The following is a 23,395-nucleotide window of genomic DNA, read 5'->3' on the forward strand; positions in this document are numbered from 1 at the left end:
AAAAGAAAAGAGACATACTAAATATCAAGAGAAAACTCTTCTACTTAAGTAGGCCAAGAAAATAAAACTATTGTACAAATACAATATTTTGGAAGAAGCAGAATGATATTCCAGGCCACTCTGTCCCTGACTTGCTGAAATCTATGTGAGTATTTCCATGATGAGCGCTCACTCAGTGGCTGGAGGAAGAAAACTGGGCTGCAGACGCTGGACCAGTGTGAGAACCCACTGACCTTGGTATTTTGAAGAGTGCTCGCATGGGATGCAGGTCTGCTAGCGGAGGATCTCCATCCCCCAGCTCGATGGCTGTGATCCCCAGGGACCACGTGTCACACCTGGCATCATAAGTGGTATCCAGTTGCTGTTCACACGCAATCACCTAGTAGAAAATGAAAAAAAAAAGAGTGAAGTTCGTGTCTTTAACGAGCATGTAGCAAGATGTTTAGAATGATGTGTAACTGTTCAAGCTGATGAAGTTTGATAGCTACAAGTAAAGGCAGAAACTTGGGAGAGCTAAAGCTCAAATTATTAGTAGTAGTATTTTCATTCTGAGAATAGAGAATACCTTAGCAAACACAGGTTTGCAAACATAAGGGAAGAAGCCTAGGAAAAGAAATATTTTTGAAAATGTCAAACAGAAAGGGCAAAGAAACAGTGTCCCAAATGGAAAGAGATGGGATCAAATGCACAGCTGAAAACTGTGCAATCCTAGTCACTCAATAAACATCTGACAAGTAAATGAAGTCATTTGTCTTGGCAAGATAAAGAATGTATTTTAGTGAATTAAAACTGAAGGAGGTAAAGAAAAATAAGCTTGACAGCACTCTAATTAAATGGCCTTGATCTTTCTTGGCAACTAGAAGGCAAGGGTACCTAAGGGAGGAATGAGACGAGTTTGAAAGAATGAAATAAGGTTTACACCATTAATAAAAGAAAAATGTACTGAATAAAAATAAACAGTGGTAAAGATTTATCAATAATTATCTAGGAGTATACTAAACTGTAAAAGTACAACCAGGTTTTTAAATATTTCACTAATCAAAGTATGTAACTGAGAGACAAGAAAAAAGTGGGATTTTTTTGCAATATCATAAAATAGTATTACATAGAAGAATTACTAAATAATTACTTCAGAATTTATTTTTAAATATGCAAATATAAGTACAGATGGACTGCAAATAATGACTGTAACATCAGTCATTATTTTGTGATCACAAAAAGAAAATTCAACTTTACATTTTTAAAAATACTTTTTTACATTTTAAAAAATTTTACATTTTGTGAATTCCAACCCATAACACAAATAAAAAATTATTTGAGGATGATGCCAGGTTAAAGTTTTATTATTTAATTATAGAACTAGGAAATGATACATAAAGCAAAAGAAACCTCAGGCCCTGTCTGAAACAATAGTTCATTTTTCTGACTCCATTTAACATCAGGCTTAACACATTAAAATCTCCATGTCTGCACACTCAGGAGTTTGCTTGGCAACATTTACACACATGACATCCAGGAAGGGTGACTCCTTCAGAAATATAGCTTTATTCATACCTGATAGTAATAGCAACAACAGAAAACAGTTAAATATGGACCCATGAGTGATTAAATAAAATAAAAGGAAGGCAGTGGTAAATACAACATGTAGGACAAAAGTTACCCCAGGAAGGAGGCAAGAAGATGGGCTAGAGGAAGAACATAGAAGCAAATGTATGCTATCAGGTTGGGTAGTGAGTTCATGGGCAAATAGACAATAAAGCCATAAACTAATCCAATTTTTAGCACCTGAAGGCCAATAATAAGTAATAAATAAATTATATATATGTGTGCAGATATATGGATAGCTATATATCTATATATCATCTATATCATCTATATCTCATCTATAGAGAGAATATATAGCTTCCCAGCTTAGAGTCAATATGATGATGGGAACATCATCTCACACAGCACTTCCCATTTTTCCTACCAATGTATTTTTAATATTACAGGAGAGTGGACTGCTGAAATCAGAGAGCATAGCCTGAAGTACTGGGAGAAAGCATGAGTCCCAAGGTTTGTATCAAAAATTCATGTGCAATGTACAATGGAATATTACTTGGCCATAAAAAAGAATGAAATCTTACCATTTGCTACTACATGGATGGACCTAGAGGATATTATGCTAAGCGAAATATGTCAGTCAGAGAAAGACAAATACCATATGATTTCACTTATATGTGTAATCTAAAGAACAATATAGACAAACAAACAAAATAGAAACAGACTCATGGATACAGAGAACAGACTGAAGGTTGCCATAAATACAGAGGGGAGGGGAGTTAAGGGACAGGGTAAAAAAAAGGTGAAGGGATTGAGAAGTACAAATTAGTAGTTATAGAATAGTTACAGAGATGTAAAGTACAGTATGGGGAATATAGTTAATAATATTATAATAAATATATGTGGTGCCAGGTGGATACTGGAAATATCAGGGGGAACCCTTTGTAAAGTATATGATTATCTAACCATTATGCTATACCTGGAGCTAATACAAAACAATATTGAATATAAACTGCAATTGAAAAATAAAATTTCTAAAAATACCAAAAAAATTCATGTGACAAGGAGTCATAGAAGTATTACTCCTAACAGCCAATAAGTGGAAACAACCCAAATGTGCATCAGCTGGCAATGGATAAACAAAATGTGGTATGTATGTACACACAGTGGAATATTATTCAGCCATTAAAAGGAGTGAAGTATTGAAATATACTACAACATGGATGAACACTGAGAGAAAGAAGCCAGACACAAAGGCCACATGTTGTGTTATTCAATTTATATGAATGTCCTGCATAGGCAAATCTATAAACAGAAAGCAGCCTGGTGGCTGCCTAGTGTAGAAGAGTTTGGGAGGAGGTGGGAAGTGACCGTTAATGAGTATGGGGTTTCTTTCAGGGGGAATAAAATGTTCTGAAATTAGATTGTGATGATGGTTGCACAGTCCTGCAAATATATACTAAAAGTCATTAAACTGTACATGTTAAATGAGTGGTATGTAAATTATATCTCAATAAAACTGTTAAAAAATAAAACTACATTCATAGAATTTTTTATTCTATTGTATATGTTTGTTGCCTTAGCATAAAAATAATGTTTTCTGCTCTACTTGTATTTTTTTTCCTAGTAATTGTTGCTTCAGGATAATTCATTATTTTATGGCTTCACACAAGTGGTCCAGGACTGTTTCCCCACAGGCTTGGGTGCATTTATGCTCTAATTTGCCAGACATTCTTGGTTTACGCTTGCTTTCCTAGCATCATTATAAATACTGTCTCCTTTCATTCTCCAAAGTGTCCTTGCTTGTACCATGTATTATATAGTCACCTACCACAGTCACTATTTCCCTTGCCCCCTTCATCTTGACACACATGTACTCCAGTTAGGGAAGGATGGCTTTATGTAACCAACAAATGCTACCTTTAATCTAGAATTTAATTTTAAAATGTCAAATCAAGAATTTCACATTCAACTGATAACTGATTTGAACAAGCTTGCTTGATCGTCTAGTAATTGTACATTAACAAGTGTAAATTTTAATTATTAACTCAGTTAATACTTTGGTAATTAAATTTTAGATAGATTAAAATATTTCCTTTTACTCATAGAGTGGTTCCAAGATCCATTAATCAAACTGATTTTACTAAATGGCAAACTTAAACATATAATAATGGCTTTGTTACTGTAAATTAACATATGAAAAACATAAAGCTAGACCATCAATTACTGAATGTTGATTATATGATAATATCATGATTATATATTATAGAATTTTTAGATTAATTATTAATATATGCGAATAAAATACAATGTTTGGTATTACAACTATTTTTTTAATTTCTCAGTTTTAAAATTTTTTCATAAGCTGTTAAAACAATGTATCATAACAAACTCTAAAAAACTCTCATTTGAGATTTTTTTATTCAGTTTTATTTTTGCTTATATGACTATACTTTTTACTTTTATTCTAAGATGTATTCCCTGTTAAAAAGTTTTTAAAACCACTGGAGTTTTAAAAAGTTTCTTAAGATAACTTATCCACTCTCCATATTTTATTATTACTTTTACAATTTAACATTTTTTGCAAGTAATAATTGAATTAGTATTAAAATAAGAACAGTACAGCAGGACTTAATTCTCAAACAAATTTAATTCTAAGATTCTGCAATATTAATGTAGTATTTGAATTACTTCTCCCTTCACTCCTTAGAAAATTGTAGATAAATAGAGCTTTCCCCAAAGGTTGCAGAGAGTTTTCAAACATTAGTGTCATTTTCTGATAAACATAATTTAAAAGACTAAAGGCATTACAGTGACCGTGGAGAGATGATGTGACTCTGGAACACTTTTCCTCAACTATTTCGGCAGTTTCTCTACAACTTCCCAACGCTAATAATAAAAGGCATCTACCAAAGCTGCACACAGTCCCCAAGCAGAGGGACCCAATATGGAAATCTGTTATATAGGTTAATAGACTTGAATCTAATTTTAAATGAAAGCCAGGGGTTTTCATAATATTTCTATTATAATTTAAAAATAGAATCTAAATATCATTTATATCGATACATGCTAAGCAATTAAAAGTAAATTTAATGAAAAATTAAGGCTGCAAGCAATTTCTCCTTATGTCCCCTGACTCGCTCATTCATTCAGTGCTTCATTTGCTCATATGTTCATTCACGGCCCATTTATTGAGCACCTCCCATTTTCTGCCTCACTCAGAAACCTCACATAAAAACAACACAACTGGCATTTCCTTCTAGAAATACTCCAAAACACATATGGAGATAGAGTGCTTATGAAAAGGAAAGTCAGAAAAGATCAACTATTACATGTGTCTCCCTCAAAACTCCATCTGACCTCGGGAGCCATCCAAAACGGTGTTCCTACGGAGGTGTTCCGACGGTGCCAGGTGCTGGTGAGCTGCGCAGACACACCTGCAAGGAAGACACAAGCCTTACTTCTTGTACTAATCGCTCATGTAAACAGATTGCAACTGCAGGACATCTGCTGACAAACTAATAGTAAAATTCTGTTCCCGTAAGCTGCCACTGGGCTTGAACTTCACACTGAAGTATCCTAAGTCAGGATTTCTGTATAGTCAAAGCACAGAGTGTTCCTCTTGCTCTCCATTGCTCATATCCAAAACTATGCATCCTTAAAGCACCATTTCAAGCTTTAGGTCCCCCATGCCGACTTTTAGTCTGCTTTTGATCATACTAACCTCTATTTCCTTTGACCTTCTGTATTTTTAACTATTTGTCTGTGTTATGTATTTTGGCAGGTAACTGTTATTTGAACGGTATGCTTCCTACCCTCTCCCCTCCCTCCGCCCACTAGCAAATTCTGGTGAATCTGAGAGTATTTTATGGTGGTACTGACATAGTGGGTGACTGGAAGTTGCAAACTAACATCTATTTAAACCAGTACCACTAACAGAATCCATTCTTTTCCTTGAGAGAGAACATAGACCAGAGGACTACAATGAAGAGGCACAACCAAGTATTTCAATCATGTCATCCCACTGATTCCACCTGGTTAGGCAGAATCATAACCGACCCTTAAGAAAATCAGGAGGAAAGTCTCTCTCAAATTTTACAGGCCTGCTCTTCACACAAGGGCCGGGTTCCTCGCCTCTGGCTGTTCAGAGCCACTCCCCTCGACCTTCTCTGGACTTGATGGGTTACACCAATTGTGGGCTTCCACTCCCTGATTGCCATTTTGAAAAGTACCTCCCAGGTGTCACATTTGTTTTAGGCTCCAGATATTTATCTTACAAGCCAAGTAGAACAAAGGTGCTAATAAAAATTTTAAATTGGATATATCTGATTCCTCTCAAATGGCATTTGACATTTATGGTGAAATTCAGCCAAATGGGCATTTCACTGGTGGAAATATACTTGAAGGGCAGGTAGTATATTTTGGTTCTACATTAATTGTGTCCCTCAATGACCTACTCCATCGATGTGTTAATCTTGTACTAAACAGAATCTTGATCTATGGCCTTCAAATTTTTATAAAGAAGTTTATTTGACAGAAAAAAATATCCTCAGTAAATATTTTTTCAAATTCAAAGGAGATTTTCTAACCTGTGCTTGAAGGTTCTCCCTTAAGTATTTTCTAACAGACTATCTGAAGAAAGGGAATCAACACTTAGTATCCTATTTCTCCAAAAAACATCATCTACCTCTACTCCAGGCATTCCACCTTTCAGAAAAATTAAATTTAAATCCAAACATTTTAACTTGTCTTTTTCTATGAAATAAAGGGAGAAGTGATTAAGCTTGAATTTCACAGTAGTATCAGTATAGTTATTTATGTAAGTGAAAAAAAATGGATTTTAAAAGCAATTTAATTTAAAATTTATTCTTAATTTACTAAAATATAATCTAAGGCTTTCTAATTATTTATGAAAAAATTTTAAATTATATTTGACTCTTGGTAACAGTTTTGTTTCAATTTCACAAAAATAGTTTAAGAATTCAAATATCATGTAATTGAAATGGAAAGGGAAAGGAAAAAAACCACAACCAAGTAAAAAATCATAAGTATTGCTTCTGGCAGAAAAAGTAACATTTTAGACTAATCATGTGATACATTTTTTTTTCTGGGTATGAAAATTATGTCATCATAATTGGCATTTTTCAGCAAGTGTTCATGTCTCGGCATCTGAATTTATAGATGCAGATGGTAGGAAATGTTTCACAGAAAATACGTGTGAAAGGATGCTGAGAAAAGGTTTCTAGGGGTGGGGCATGTAACTCAAGGTAGACCATTCAGACTTTCTTTCTTAAAAATATGAATTTTGAGTGGAGACACTGAGGGAGGGAGGTAACTATAGCTGAGTCAACCAATGGCAGGGCATTAAGAGTTAGTCCAGCTGATGCTCATATGAGATTCAAGGCTCTCATAGCTCTCTTCTTAGGAGGTTGGATGGTCCAGTTTCTCCCTTGACTTTGTAAGCCAGCCAGTGTTGTTTTCAGTTCTTGCCTCATTTGGTCAGTTAGTTTCTGTTGCTTACAACAAAGGAACCCTAATTAATACAAGACCTTAATGATTTTACATACGAAGGAACAAATGTTTTACCCTCCAAACCCTTTAATCACACATTCCAAACGGTAAAAAACTTTTGAGCAAGTACACTGTACATAAAGACAGACTATTCTCTAAATATCTATTAGTATATTAATACAGACATTATGAAATATAAAATGAAGATAATTTTTAAAGGATGAGATTAAAATAGCTGTAGTAGAGGTATGAATATTTCTTTCTCACTCCAATATTATTTTGCAAACACCCTGGTACTGATACTCCCTTCAAAAACCCCCGGTCTAAGGAGTGCTGAGGCAATGAATTACAATGCTCTTGGAGTCTCGGATATCTATTAGTGTGTGCTGAGGTCCTGCAGAAAGAATGTTTTAAGCCTGGTTCCTGTAAATTGTATGGAAACACGAAAAATTCAGCAAGATTATAAAGAAGGGGGGGAAAGTCTTAAAATAAGTGAAAAAGAAAAAATGCAACTATGTAGAATAAGAAACGATGAGTCAGAGAATATTGGATGATTATCATACTAGACACAGGACACACATCTGACTATGAAAGTGACAGAGGAAGTCATTTACCAAATTTCATGTTTGCTGACTGCTTCTGCAATGACTGTTAAACCTCAAGATCATTTACCAACTCAGCCACAGCTTCAGAGCTAGGAGGCAACTTTAGTGGTCATAAAGTCTGTGTTTGTTTTCAGAGTAGTAAAATTCAACTGGAGAGAAAAATGAGTTTCCTGAGGACAAATGGCATTTTTATTCAGTATAAATTCTCACAAGGAAAGTAGCTAATAAGTAGAAAAATATAAAATTCTATTAGGACCTGACTGACACAAATGACTTTAAAAGGCAACAGAAATCCAAATTATGAGTTCAGGAGCCCCAGGACGTAAAGAAGATTAGGAAAATCATCTTGTCCAAAGAGGAACTAATCGAATAAGTCACCAAAATAAACAGTTACATAAGCATCTCAAGGGAGCAAACGCCAAAGGGTGGAAAATTCCAGGCAGAAAGTTGGTATAGTGAAAGGATATCGAAAGAACAGGAGGCCAAAAAGCGACCGGGGCTGAAGAGAAAAAGACTAGAAGAGAGGACTACAGTCCATTAAAAGTCAAAGCCACAGGAACATGGAAGTTTATGTTAATGATTCTTCAGCCCTCTGCTTGACTGCACTGCTGGGGAACTGTCATGCTATTTTAGGCCCCTTCCATAAGGCTTCCTGGGCGGTTCGATGGCTGTACAGCAACTCTGTTCCCTATTGCGTTAGTCCCATTTCTACAGAGAAAAACCTGCAGGCATCATACCTGTGGTTAAAGGGTCTCTTTGCGTCTTACAAAACAAAGTCAAAACAAATATCGTATGTGTGGTTTCCAACAGGGTTCAAACAGACCAGAAAATTTCAGGGAACATAATTTTCTATAACTACACAGTAAAACCCTTGACATCTCAAGAGGCCAAAGGAAAGACCATGAGTTTGTTTGTTTGTTTTATTAAAAACAAAATACTTCAGGAATAAGAACTGAAATTATTAAAATATAAATTTTTTTCAAAAGGAGCCCTAAAATGTATTACACCATTTAATGTCCTCATTTTGTTGATGAGGTTAAGACAGTGTCATGATTAATTTTATGCATCAACTTGGCTGAGCCATGGGGCCCAGATATTTGGTCAAACATTTTTCTGGATGTTTCTGTAAGGGTGTTTTTTGAATAAGATTAACATTTATATCAGTGGACTCCGAGTGAAGCAGATTATTCTGCATAATGCCAGTGAGCCTCATTCAGTAAGTGAAAGGCTTTAATAGGACAAAGACTGATCTCCACTGGGCAAGTTCTTCCAGCAGACTGCCTTTGGACACACTGCAACTCTCCCCTGGGTCTTCAGCGGCCAGCCTGCCATCAGAGTTTGGAGTTGCCAAGCCTCCACAGTTACACGGGTCTCTCCCGTAAGAGAGACTTAGTCTTTAGTCTCTCTATTTTTGTACATATACACATACACATCCTGTGGGTTCTGTCTCTCTGTAGAACCCTAAAACAGATTTTGGTACTAAGAGTGGTTCTGGAGAAATAGAATCTTAAAGATGTGTTTTCTGAATTGGTTCTCAGGCTTCTGGAATTGGATTTCTAATCTGATTATATTTAAAGACACTAATGACTATTTCCAGCAGTAAAGAGCACTGATAACCATGGAAGGATGTGGCGATACAGACATGCAAAATATCATCACTGGATACTTGTAATCAAACACCTGCAAGAGGTGCAGTTGAGGGCAACCATCTATATGATCTCTTTACACATTTTTGTCAAATGTTTATAATGACATTAGCTGGTTGCTTCTAATGTCACAGGACAAAGTGAGGAAAGAAAAAGATGAGTATAGGGATTCAAGTTCCCAGCTCAAGTGCTGCATAAATGAACTGAAAGCTTCTATGTGCCCTGAAAGAGACCCTTCTCTCAGGTAGCTGCAGAGCTGAGATTACTGAAAACCAAACCCAGAATCTCATCTTGCAAGTGGCTGAATGCAAATTAATTTCCCAACCTCACAGGGTGTCTACTGTTAAAGTGAGGGTATCAGTTGGGAAGGAATGGGATCCTGAACACTGGAATGTAGACCTGGTGAAGCTGGGGACTTTGAACTCCTAAATTATGATGAGTTTCTTTGCTGGTACAATTAACCTCTCTAACCCCATCAAAGGAGATTAACCTTGCATTGCCTGGGGAAACTGCAATGGCCAACTCGGATGCAGCTGCCTCACAATACGCTACTTATTCTCTTCAGGACCCACCCTAACCACCTCTCGCTGTTTCTAGGCCTATAGCTAGACTCAAGTCCCAACAGGACCCTAAAGATGAAGTACCAAAGAACAAAAACAACTTGATTTTTCAAACTTATACAGAAATTCAGAGAATATGTGTGGGAATGGACATCAACGGTGCAGGATAATGGTGGAAGGAACATAAATTTGGGTCAGATTCAATTTATTCATATGTGGCCACTAAGCAGAGACATTGCATTTAACACTGCAGCTTGGGGAGTTAGAAAAGCTCTCTACCAGTTTGGTTGGTTGGTTGGTTGGCTCAGACATGGACCAAAAAGTGGTTCCCAGTACATGAACTTGAAATGCGAGAACTGCACTGGTTTACTCTAGAGGAAGGGGTTCAGAGGCTTAAGAAGACTGGAATGTTAGAGTGGATTTATCATTCAAGACCTACTCACCCAACATGGGAAAGTTCTGAGGTCATACCTTTCAACAGAGCTGTAAGAACTAACTTTTTGAGGGGAGCCCCAGCTTCCCTGAAGAACTCTGTTATCACTCTTCTATAGGCTAGAACTTACAATGGGAACTGCTGCCATGAAATTGGGGAAGCTAAATACAATGGAATAATTGGATCACAGAGTGGCAGGGGCCAAGTGGTGACCCTCATTTGCCAAAGGCAAGATGGACATGGTTCCCATAATGGGCAGAGTCAAAACAGTAATGAGAAGTGTCTAACTTGCAAAGAACAATGGTGTTCCTAAAAGTTGTAGATGGGAAACCTACTAAATTCTTACCTGATTTGTGTAAGTAAAATACTTCTAAGCTAAGTGAACAAGAGTCTAACTTGAATCATAACAACAGACAGTCATGGCTCCTCAATCAGTTCCAAGACTTCAGGTCCTTTATAGACCCAGAAACTCTTGAATAAAAGGGAGGTCAACCCCTTAAGGAAGAACCTCAGCACACTGGCAAAAAGTTACATTGTTAGTCTTTCTCCAACCTACCCAAAAGGGACCTATGGTTTTTTCCCAGGGTGACTGTGTACTGGGGAAAAGGAAATAATCAGACTTTTCTGGGATTACGGAACACTAACTCTGAATTGAATTCCAAGAGACACCACAGATTACCATGTTCCACCAGAGAAAACACGTAACTGGAGTTTTAGTTCAGGCCCATCTCATAGTGAGCCCAGGATTTTGTTTTCCTATTGTCGATTTAGGATATTGGAATAATGATTCTTTATTACTTTTTAAAAAAATTTATCTTTATTGTTGAAAGTATTACTGATGTCTCGTTTCCCCCACTTATTGACCCCCCCACCTCCCTCCCACCTCCTCCTCAGGCCTTCCTCGCACTATTATTTGTCCATGAGCTATGCATACATGCATATAAGTTCACTGGTTGATCTCTTCCAGCACCCTGACCCCCTTCCCTCTGAAATATGTTAGTCTGTTGCATGCTTCATATCTCTGGATCTTTATTACTTCTGGGTTACAAACTACTTGGTGAGTTTCATAAAAGTTTTATACTTTCTCACTAGGAAATTCATAGTCACACAATGTTTTGCATATAAGGGATATCAAAAAAATCTTCTGGCATTCCTGTACTTAATGTGCCAAATGATAATCAAGGTTATTTCCAGTTTTAACATGTAATGAGTCCATAAGATGACACAAGGTAACTGCTTGTATGCAACTACCACTTCTATCAATACTAACATGATTTCCCTTGAAAATCTGTCCTTTCTTCAGTCCACCTGGCACTAGATCTTTCCCTTTCTTTAATACTCAGCTCATATCTTATAATGCAGATGGTGCTGTGCTTTCTCTAAAGGCATCAAGATTACTGCTCTCTTGCACTCTCCTTGGCTTTGAACATATGAGCTATGCACCTAGAGCTGTTTGTGTCGTTCAATTCTGTATGACTTTGTGTGTGTGTGTGTGTGTGTGTATACATACACATATATATTTATGTATATATGTATGTATATTTATATACATGTACATATATATAGTATTGAACCTCAGTTATAGAGAGTTGAGTATATATAATACTCCTTATTTAGGGTACACTATCATCACTGATCTCTTACCTTATTTTTTAAATTTTCTTTCTTCCCCATTCAGCTCTCCCATTGTCCTGTCTCCTGACCTACCATAAAAATCTATTTGCTTGGAGCTCTTCAGGAATTAAAATTTTAAGCTGCAGACTAAGATCATTTAGTTCTAGTCCAAACACTTATTTTACAATGAGAAAAACTGAGTAGGCACAGAAGTGATTCTTTAAAAGTATAAAGAAAGTGGACATGGCTGGATGGCTCAGCTGGTCAGAGCACCATCCGGATATACCAAGGTTGTGGGTTCTATCCCCGGTCAGGGCACATACAAGAATCAACCAATGACTGTGGAAAAACAAATCACTGTTTCTCTCTCTGTGTATCTCTCAAAGTCAATCAATAATAAAAAAATATAAGGAAAGTCATTTTTTGGTTCACCTAAATTTATCACATCATGGAAAGGCATACTTGGTAGCTTTTATTAAAATTTCTACAGTTGCATTAAAGTCGTTTGTTTTTCTGTTAGGTAAATCCCTAGATGTAAAATTTTCTTTTACCTGCTACTAAATAAAAACTTTGAAATGTCTGAAATCCATTCTTAAATTCATAACAGAATTTTTTGGTGTACTTTAATTTCAACAATTAAAAACTAAAATTTTGAACATTGTCAGAATATAAGGTAGTGCACATCAATAAGAAAAAATAGTCTGTAGAATATTTAGTAAGTCTCTTTGTTTTTCCCTTTCCATATCCTCTTTTTAAAAATCTTTGTTCACAGTTATTTTCAGAATAGGCAGAGAAGCCTGCTTGTACCATATTAGCCCATTCCCCGGTCATGGCTGATTGGATCAAAAAGGGAATCTGACCCAGCTGGTTCAACTGAGTTCCTTCTCTACTCCAAATTCCTTTTGACTTGGGATGCTAAAAATCTGGGTCAGTTAGCTGTTGGCAATGGACAAATAGGGTTATTTATACAGACTGGGAAGGCTGAGGGTGTATTTCTGAGTAGCCTCAATGGGCAACATGAAAATTCCAAAGACTGATCTATAGACACTCAAAGAGAAGCAGAGGAGAGATTTGGTTTCTCCAGTGAGAGAGCAAAAGGCAACAAGCAGTCATGGTTCTTGCCTTCCATTCTCCTGTCTCGGTTTCAGTCTCCTTTGCCCTGTTCTTATCTGAGATGGCCTCCTGGAGCTAGTTTGGGTTTCTTGTCCTTACAACTAAAATGACCCTTTGACTAAGACACATAACATTATCTATAATGTTGATTAGCTTAATTCAACTTAATGTTCAGCTCAAGGAACACTTGAGCCCACAAGTTCAGCTGGAACTACAAAACTCTAAAAGAAAGTCCATTTATGGTTTTGACTTTATATAACAAAAGAATTATAAAATTATTTCCTTTCAAGTAAAGGTCACTTCTCCAAAGTAAAAAAACAAATTCTAACTGAGTAAAATATTAATCATGTAAGTCTGAAAATTCTAAAGCTCTGCCATATTTTAAAAGTGGTTCTTCTCCCTAGTTTCCCCCCAACATATTATTTCTATAAAGCACTAGTTCTCAAATTTTCAAGATTTATTCAACTACCAAATATATATATGTATATATATATTTGAGAGAGATATATATAATCTTTAGACACACACACACACAAATATCTTTAGACTTCTGAGGTTAAGGTTAGGGTTAGGTTAGGGTAAAAAAATTAAAAGAAATATCTTTAGACTTCTGTGCTAAGTCTCCAACTCTATAGTTTAAAAATTTTTTTGATGTAATTTCAGCCTTAGAGAAAAGTTGGCAAAAGATGTACAAATAATTTTTATCTAAACCATTTGTGAGTAAGTGGGCTACATGATGTCTCTTTCTAGCCCCCAATTACTTAAGTGTGTAATTGCTACAAACAGGGGCATTCCCTTAAATACCCACAACACAACTAATTAAATCAGGAAATTTAACACCGATACATTTCTACCATTTAATCTACAGACACCATTCAAATTTCACCAAGTGTCCCAAATATGTCCTTACAATAAAAGGATCCAATTGAGGAGCATGCGTGGATTTTAAAACAATTAATTTCTAAAGTTAATCAATGAACTTCCTTAAGTTTCAGTTTTGAAAATGCAAAACGAAGGAAGATTCATTCATTCAACGGTCATTCATTTAACTACTAACATCCAAAGCATTAGAGTAAGACATAGTCCCACCCCTCAAAGAGCCATCTATCTATCTTTCTAAGTATCTGTTTCTATGACCAAAGAGGTAACTATAGTTCTATGTGATAAACACAAAAATGGAGAAATATGCTGGGTACAGAAGGAAAAATACTGGGTAACAGAGGAACAAGGAAGGACACCTTACCCAGCCGGAGTGCAGGGGAAGGGAAAGGGAAGAATGACTGAAGGATATTGAGATGTTGTAGAATAATTATGCCCACCCTCCCAGAATTAGGGTATTAGAAGAGGTGTGGGAGAGCACTGTCAAAACTAGTAAAAAGCCCTAGCTGGTTTTGCTCCGTGGTTAGAGCATCAGTCTAAGGACTGAAGGGTCCCGGGTTCGATTTCGGCCAAGGGCATGTACCTTGATTGCAGGCTCAATCCTTGCCTGGGTCAGAGTGCGTGCTGGAGGCAATCAATCGATGTGTCTCTCTCACATCAATGTGTCTCTCTCACATTGATGTCTCTCCCTCTCCCTTCCACTCTCTCTGAAAAGCAATGGAAAAAATATCCTCAGTTGAGGATTAAAAACAATACGCTGGTAAATAACTGCCCAGATGAAGAACAGAGGTATCAGCTCGGGTGCCCTTGGTTGACACGGAAACTCCAAATTGGCTTATTAGTAAATATGGAAATTTATTATCTCCTGTGAAAAAAGATCTAGAGCTAAGGCAGGCTCCAAAATTGGTTGATTTAGTGGCTTGATTACAACATCAAAGGCCCTTGTTCTTCTTGTCCTAAGCTCTGCCTTTCTCAGGGTTGGCCTCCCACTTGGAATGAAAGGCTTCAGGACAGAACAAGGTGGCTGTAGCAGTTCAGGCGTCACAAGACACAGAAAGTCCCGAGAAAAACAGAGACCATCCTTCCTTGTGCTTCCTTCTTAGGAGGGAAGAAGATTTCCCCCCAGAGAACTTTGAAGATTTCCCCTCACATTTCAAAATTGTGGATTTGGGCACATGCCCATTTGTAAAACAATTACTAGGAAGGGCTGCAGGGTCAGGCTTAGGGTGTCATTTGGGATGTCATCTATTTTAATGAATCAGCCACACACGCTGCTATAGCGGTATTATGGGCACAAGCTAGTGGACTTAAAAGTCACTCTTTCTTCTAGGAATCTCTCATCTGCCAAATACTAAAAAATCTCTGTAGTTTCTAATCTCAAGGAGATAGAACTTTTTCTCTACTTTCAATGCCTAGAAAGCAAGGTTGATAGAAAATTATCAAATCATATCACACTATTCATTGTGAAACCGAAATCACGAATTTCAAACAAAACTTACCAAAATCTACAAGTTTAACTCCACCTTCAGTAGTCAACAGGATGTTATTTCCTTTTACATCACGATGGATAGTTTTGTTGTTATGCAAATGTTGAAGTCCCTAGAAGGTAGAAAATATTTCTTTTTAAAGAAAGCTTCGTGGCTCAGCAGTTGAGCGTCAACCTAGGATCCAGGTGATCGGGGTTCGATCCTGGTCAGGGCACATGCCCGGGTTGCAGGCTGCAGCCAATCAATGACTCTCATCATTCATGTTTCTATCTCTCTATCCCTCTGAAATCTCTCTATCCCTCTGAAATCAATAAAGATATATTTAAAAAAAAAAAAAAAGCATCAAACAAAAAAACATTTTTCAGATGGATGCATTTGTACAAAACCAATAGGAAACACAGTGCTAATTAACATTCAAGCGTTCTTAAATGTTTAGTATTGAATTAGTCATGTCAAATTACATCATTTCCACTTTGGGCTACAGTGGTGTCTCAGTTTTCGAAGGTAAACTGTTCTGGAAGACAGTTCGAGTTCTGAAACATTCGAAAACTGAGGGATCAACAGCCGACAGCTAGGCCTCAGGATCTTGTGCTCAGGGGAAGCCGTGTGGCATGTTTGACTTCAGGGGAGTGTTCGAAAACCGAAGCATTTCCTTTCGGGTTTACAGCTTTCGTAACCCGAAATGTTCGGCAATGGAGACGTTCGAAAACCGAGGTACCACTGTATATAAAAATTCCTAAAACCAGAGGATGCCCTTAACACTTATCAAATATTTTGTTGAAAATGTGTTGATTTCAATAGAAGAAAATATTCTATATACTTACTTTAAATAACGGGAAATAAAAACCTAACTCTTAATAAAAAGTACACAGTATCTACCTTCATCATAATCACAATCTCAGAAGCACACTCAGGAGATCAGAACTCAAGGTTCTGTTAACACTAGGAGGGTAGATTACTAGTGGAAAAAAGAAATTAGTTATGCTAAGCATTTCAGATTTTGTATATACTCTTGTATCAATAAATACTAATATTTTTCTAAAAATAGGATCCACATTTTTTATTTAACTAGAACTGCCTCATAATTAATGCACAAACAATTTAAACTACCTTACCATTAGTGCTTCACGTAAAATATAGGCAATTATGGGCTCATTCATTCTTTTCCCCTTTTTCAGAAATCCCTTCACAAGATCAGTCACTGATCCTCCATTGCACAGCTATAAAAGAATATTGCAAGACTGATATTAAAATGAATATGACATTTTAAGTACTTGTTATAAACTGTTCCAATCTTTGTTTCAAGTGATTATGTTCATCACCCTTATGTTTTCATAAATGAACCAACATATAAACTTATGACTAGTGTACAGTCACTTATTGGAACACATGAGTTAATTTTCATTCACATGAGTTAATTTTTAGAAGAGAATCTGGAGAAGCACTGGGCTTGATTTTTAAATTCAAGCTAAGAATCATGATTCTACAAATTATTTCCGACTTTTAGTATCTAGGGCTTAAAAGCATTATTGATTTCTGATAGTTTAACCAACAGTGCAATAGATTCTATGACTTCAATACATGGCTATATACTATTTTATATGGTCATTAATTTAAAAACATGGCTCCTTGCCGACAAAATTTCAGAATGCACTGAAGTAAGGGTTGCAAACAATATTTTACAGAAAACTGTTTTAAATATCATGTTTCCCAGGCTCTTTAGCGTCATCTCTCCTCACTCCCTGCCCCCCTCGTCCCCCAAAGTACAAGAATGTAAATGGAAAGGCAAGAGGGGAAAACATGGGAGGAGACTTTTTCACATCCAGGTCCTCCAGAGTTAGAAAACATGAAATCCTACAGAAAACTCTCAAAGAAGATGCATGTTTGCAGAACACAGAAACACTGATACTATTAGTCATGGGATATGAGATTGCAGATACCTAGGCAAAGGGCCTCAGAGCCAACAAAGCTTTGGTACATGAGCACTGGATCCCCTCATCTCTGACTCTTTAGCTTTTGCCTTCAACCTGCCTCTCCTCTGGGGACTCTTGCCCATGTTCTTCTTACCCTGAGCCATGAGGCCTCCACTCCTACCCGCTTTCAGTACCCACAAACTCCTGGAAACTGGAAGAGCCATAATTCCCCTGATTCTACTGACCTAAAGGGAGGCAGGGGCAGGTGGTGAGAGAAAGTATATTCCTAGCACCCTAGTTTGAAACTCTGAACACAGTTTCTCACAAACTTTTCTTTATCATGATAATTAGGTTTTATTGGATGCCTGAACCCTTCTGATACATTATGAATTAAATAATAACAGCTAAGGTGTGTTGAGCATTCTTTGTGCCAAGCATATTTCTAATCCATTTACAGTATTATCTCTATGACTCACCACTCTCTGAAATAGGCATTATTATCACCACCATATTAAAGATTGGAAAACGGAGGCACAAAATAGTAACTTGCAAAAGGTCACACAGTAGTGACAGAGCTAAGATGTGAACTCGGACAGTCTGATTGTAGATTCGAGCTTCACACTTAACCACGATACTTTATGATCCCTGACAGGCTTCATGGGCTGGCTGGTTAATCTAACTATCATGTGAGGTATTGTTTCGGTAAGAGAATGTTTTGAAATCTAAACAGGAACCTACAAATGAAGTTAGGTGGAACCCGATGTATAGCCAGTGTTTTTCTACATTCAAAGACTTTTTTTTTCAGCTTAAAGAGTAGGCACAGCCCTAACATTCCAAAACCTGCATTTTCTTCTGTATCAAGAAGGGGGAATGTCCTGTAACTGGATAGACAGAAAAGTGTTCTGCCTGGCAGTAGAAAACAGTGTCACAGTGCCTCCACTGTGGCCCAGCATAATCAGTTCATAAAATGACTCAATATTGACTGAAAATTGCAAGGTACATATTTAAAAGAACCAAGTTTCAGGACCAGTTTGAAAATTTCTAAAAATCACTGCAGAGAGACTAAATGTCTTTTCCTGTTTCTCCAAAATGTGCCTCTCTTTGGCTGCATCTTCTGTGGTTGACTACTACGTTAAAGCAAAAGTAAACAGCTAGAATGTCACAGGGGGAATAAAGGAACCCAAAGAATGTGTAGTAAATAAAATTTTAAAATGCAGTCATACGTACAATCTGCACTAAGCAGTTCAGATTTTACTTTTTGGTATCAATTTTTATTTAAAAGTTATTTTCCCCCATCTGTTAAAGGTTAGAATACAGAATTTTTTATAATATACATTTTACTTTTTTAAAAGGTATATTGAAGTATCCACTACATATAAAATTAACCCAATTTAGTGTTTAATTCTGAATTTTGACAAATATACGTCACTTCACCACCACCACAATCAAGACAGAGAACAAATCCATCACACAGAAATCTTCCTTTATGTCTCTTTCTAGTCAAATCCCTTCCTTAGCTCCTGGCAACCACTAATCCATTTTCTGTCCCTACAGATTTTGTCACAGAAATTGAATCTTAAGGTGAGTAGCCCATTAAATCTGGCTTCTTTGACTTAGCAGTGAACCTGAGATTCATCTATGTTGTCACACATTCCTTTTTAAATGCTGTTTATGCCTTTTTGGATGTTGAGTATTCCAGTGAAGAGATAAACCAGTTTGTTTTTTCATTCACTAACTGAAAGACACCTGAGTTTTTCTAGTTTGGGGCAATTATGAGTATAAATACTAAACATTCACATGTAGGTTTTTGTAAGAATATAGTTTTCATTTCTCTTGGGTAAATACCTAAAAGAGGGAATGGCTGGGTCCCATGGTCATATATTTGACCTTCTAAGCAACTGCCAAACTCCCCAAGTGGCTATCCCATTCTGCACTCCCACAAGCAGTGTATAAAATTTTCTTCTATACTTTCTTAAGGAAGTTTTATAGTTTTAGGTTTTACATGTAGGTAGTTCTATGATCCATTTTAAGTTAATTTTTATATGTGGTGTGAGGTATGGATTGTATGTGGATGTCCCGTTGTTACAGTACACTTTTCTATTGGTCAAAAGAAACAGAAGTTATATCTCTGAGTTGAGTTTAACATCTAGTTGCCAGCACCAAGAAACAGAAGATATAACTCTGAGTTGGGTTTAAAATCTAGTTGCCAACACCAAGAAGAGGGGAACCTTAAGTACATATTATTAAGTGAAAGAAGGCAATTTGAATAGGTTATATACTGTACCATTCCAACAATTTGACATTCTGGAATATTCTTTAATCAAACAAAATTGAGGTATAATTTTCTTAAACCAGAGCTACACTAATAACAGAGCAGCACTGAAAATGAACTCTACTCAAGCTGCAAACTTTAAAAAAGGAAACCTAAATCAGAAAGGATAATATTCTATAAACAGATCATTATAACTTCCAGACAGCCTTTATAATTTTTCTAAATGTGTTCTGTCTTTACCACATTAGAAGAGGATATGAGATTTTTATTCAAATTTCTGATAAAGAACTACTCATTTCTGCAGTTGGCATTTCTGTCTTTCGCTGTTTTTCAGTTGTTTTTTCTTTGTTTGTTTAGTCTAAGAATGCCCAAAGGCCTTCGCTTAGTTTGACAATATTCTATGAAAGGCCACTCTTATTTCCTAATATTCATTCTAGTTTTCCCTTTGCTCATTTTATAAAAGTGCTCTCAACAAGTTGAAACTAATCTTTAGCAAATGCACACTAGTGAATGTTTCCTATCGTGTGGTACGCGTGTGTGTAGTGTTATAAGACACCGCTGCACTGCTCAAGCGCATCGTTTTCCACTGCCCAAGCAACGCGTACAAGTTCAGTTTGCTCTGCAACTTTACAAATATTTGGTATTAATAATCTCTATTTTTAGCCATTTTAGTTGTTGTGTACAGTGGTACCTTGGTTTCCGAACGTCTCTGTTGATGAACATTTTGGTTTACGAACGCCGTAAGCCTGGAAGCAAATGCTTCGGTTTTCAAACTCTCCTTGGAAGTCGAACGTCCTCCGCTGAGCGCAAGATCCTGAGGCCCAGCTGCCGGCTGCTGGTGCCTCGGTTTCCGAACGCTTCGGACCTCGAACGGTCTCCAGGAACCACGTACATTCGAAAACCGAGGGACCACTGTCCTAGCATTCTCCTTGTGGTTTTAATTTGAACTTTGCTAAACATTAATGATATCGAACACATTTTATATATATGCTTTTGTGCAGAGTCCAAATTTTTTGCTCACTTTCAAAAAACTGTGTAGATACACTTTATTAGGTGAAATTTCTGTCTATGCCTAGTGTTCTGAGAGTGTTTATCACAAACGAGTATAAAATTTTGGCACATTTTTCATGATTTTTCTTCTCTTTCTCTTCATACAACGAATTATGATGCAGTGAATTTTAATATGTAACTAACTTATCTTAATATTTTAATAAACTTGCATTCTTAAGATTAATCCCATTCAGTTATGATGTATTGACATTTTTATATATTACTGGGTGTGATTTGTTAATATTTTGTGAAGGATTTTTGCATCTATGTTCATGTGGAATGTTAGAATATGGTTCTCTTTTTTTGCAGTATCTTTATATTCTTCTGTGAGCATAACACTGGTCTCATAAATTAGTAAACACAATGCAATCAGGCTCACTCATTTAAATTCATTTATAAGAGAAGACAAGAATTAAGGTGGGGACAGCCCTCTCCGTCTGACTCAGGGGGCTGTCGAATAACACCTATCTGTCTGTGAGAGGTGCCTATAACCTTGAATGCAAATGTGAAAATAAAAAGCACCAGTAAAAGTAATTATTTCATTGTAAAAGACAGTACAAATGCATATTCTTATATTATGAAGAACTTTATATATTTTCTTATTTAAATTACTTTTGTTGTTGACACTACTGCAGATGTCCTCCATTTCCACCCCTTTGAGCAACTCCACCCAGCCCCCGACCCTCTCCCCTGGCTTCACCACAAAGATGTCTGTGTCCATGGGCTATGCATGTATGTTCTTTGGCTAATCCCTTCACCTTTAATCCAGCTCCCCGCCCCCCACTTCTTTCTGACATTTGTCAATATATTCCTTGTATCTATGCCTCTGGTTCTATACTGTTCGTCAATTTATTTTGTTCATTAGATTCCACACATAAGTGAGATCATATGGTATTTGTCTTTCTCTGACTGGCTTATTTCATTTAGCGTAGTAATTTCTAGGTCCATCCATGCTGTAACAAAAGGTAAGAGTTCCTTTATTTTTACATCAACATAGTATTCAATTGTGCAAATGTACCACAACTTTTTTATCCACTCATTTACTGATGGGCACTTGGACTATTTCCAGATCTTGTCTATTGCAAATAACACTGCTATGAACATAGGTGTGCATATATTCTTTCTGATTGGTGTTTCGGGGCTCTTAAGATATATACCCAGAAATGGAATCACTGGGTCAAAAAGTTCTATTTTTAATTTTTTAAAGAAATCCATACTGTTTTCCACAGTGGCTGTATCATTCTGCATTCCCACCAATTGCACTAGTGTTCCCTTTTCTCCACATCTTCAAAAGCACTTGTTGATTTATTGATGGTAGCCTTTTGGCAGGTGTGAGATGATATCTCATTGTAGTTTTCATTTGTATCTCTCTGATGATTAATGACTTTGAGCATTTTTTCATATGTCTATTGGCCATCTGTATGCCCTCTTTGGAGAAGTGTCTATTCAGGTAGTTTGCCCATTTTTTAATTGAATTGTCTGTCTTCCTGATGTTGAGTAGTATAAGCTCTTTATATATTTTGGAAATTAAACCCTTATCAGATGTATCATTCATGAATATGTTCTCCCACACAGTGGGTTCTCTCTTCATTTTGTTGATGGTGTCTTTTGCTGTGCAGAAGCTTTTTAGTTAGATGTCCCATTTGTTTATTTTTTCCTTTTTGCCCCTTGCCCTAGGATTATGTTGGCAAAAATATTGCTGTGAAAGATGTCTCATATTTTACTGCCTTTGTTTTCTACTGAGATTTATATTGTTTCACGACATACATTTAAGTCTTTTACCCATTTTGAGTTTATTCTCATGTATGGTGTAAGCTGGTGGTCTAGTTTCATTTTTTTGCATGTATCTGTCAAAATTTCCCAGCACCACTTAACGAAGAGACTGTTTTTGCTTCACTGTATGCTCTTGCCATTGTTAAATATTAATTGACCATAAAGGTGTGGGTTAATTTCTGGGCTCTCTGTTTTGTGCCATTAATTTATATGCCTGCTCTTGTGCCGGTACCAGGCTGATTTTATTGCAATGGCTTTGTAGTTTAGTTTGATATCCAATATTGTGATTCCCCCCAACTTTGTTCTTCTTTCTCAAGATTGCAGAGGCTATTTGGGGTCTTTTGTGGTTCCATATAAATTTTTGGAATGTTTATTCCAGAACTGTAAAATATGTCATTCATATTTTAATAAGAATTGTGTTCAATTTATAGATTTCTTTGGGTAGTATGGACATTTTATGTTAATTCTTCCAATCCATGAACATGGTATATGCTTCCACTTGTTTGTATCTTCCTTTATTTCTTTCTTCAATGTCTTATAGATTTCCAAGTACAGGTCTTTAACCTACTTGGTTAAGTTTATTCCTATGTACGATTTTTTCCCCCCACAATAAATGAGATTGTTTTCTTATTTTTTCCCCTAATAGTTCATAATTGGTGTGTAAAAATGCCATCAATTTCTGTATATTAATTTTGTATCCTGTTATTTTTCTGAATTCATTTATTAGATCTAACAGTTTTCTAGTGGAGTCTTTAGGGGTTTCTATATACAATATCATGTCATCTGCAAATTATGACAGTTTTACTTCCTCCTTTCCAATTTGGATACCTTTTATTTTTCCTTTTATTTTTCTTCTTGTCTGATTTCTATGGCAAGGACTTCTAGCACTATGTTGAATAAGAGTGCTATCTTGTTCCTGATCTTAAGGGAAATGCTTTTAATTTTTGACAACTTAGTATAATGTTGGATTTAAATGTTTCATATCAGGTCTATATTA

General features: G+C 36.4%; 1 protein-coding gene across 1 annotated transcript in view; it reads right to left on the bottom strand.

Annotated features, from left to right (window-relative positions):
- Nucleotides 1–23,395, bottom strand: part of MYO3A (myosin IIIA) — a 196,015-nt gene that overhangs the window by 144,027 nt on the left and 28,593 nt on the right. The window contains exons 4-7 of the mRNA XM_081149403.1: nucleotides 16,506–16,610; nucleotides 15,403–15,502; nucleotides 4,903–4,979; nucleotides 234–379 (exon numbers count right to left, since the gene is read on the bottom strand). Coding sequence (XP_081005529.1) covers nucleotides 234–379; nucleotides 4,903–4,979; nucleotides 15,403–15,502; nucleotides 16,506–16,610 — 428 coding nt within the window. The remainder of the gene's footprint in view (nucleotides 1–233; nucleotides 380–4,902; nucleotides 4,980–15,402; nucleotides 15,503–16,505; nucleotides 16,611–23,395) is intronic.

Source organism: Miniopterus schreibersii, assembly GCF_964146895.1.
Source record: "Miniopterus schreibersii genome assembly, chromosome: 1".
In the NCBI taxonomy this organism is placed as follows: domain Eukaryota; kingdom Metazoa; phylum Chordata; class Mammalia; order Chiroptera; family Miniopteridae; genus Miniopterus; species Miniopterus schreibersii.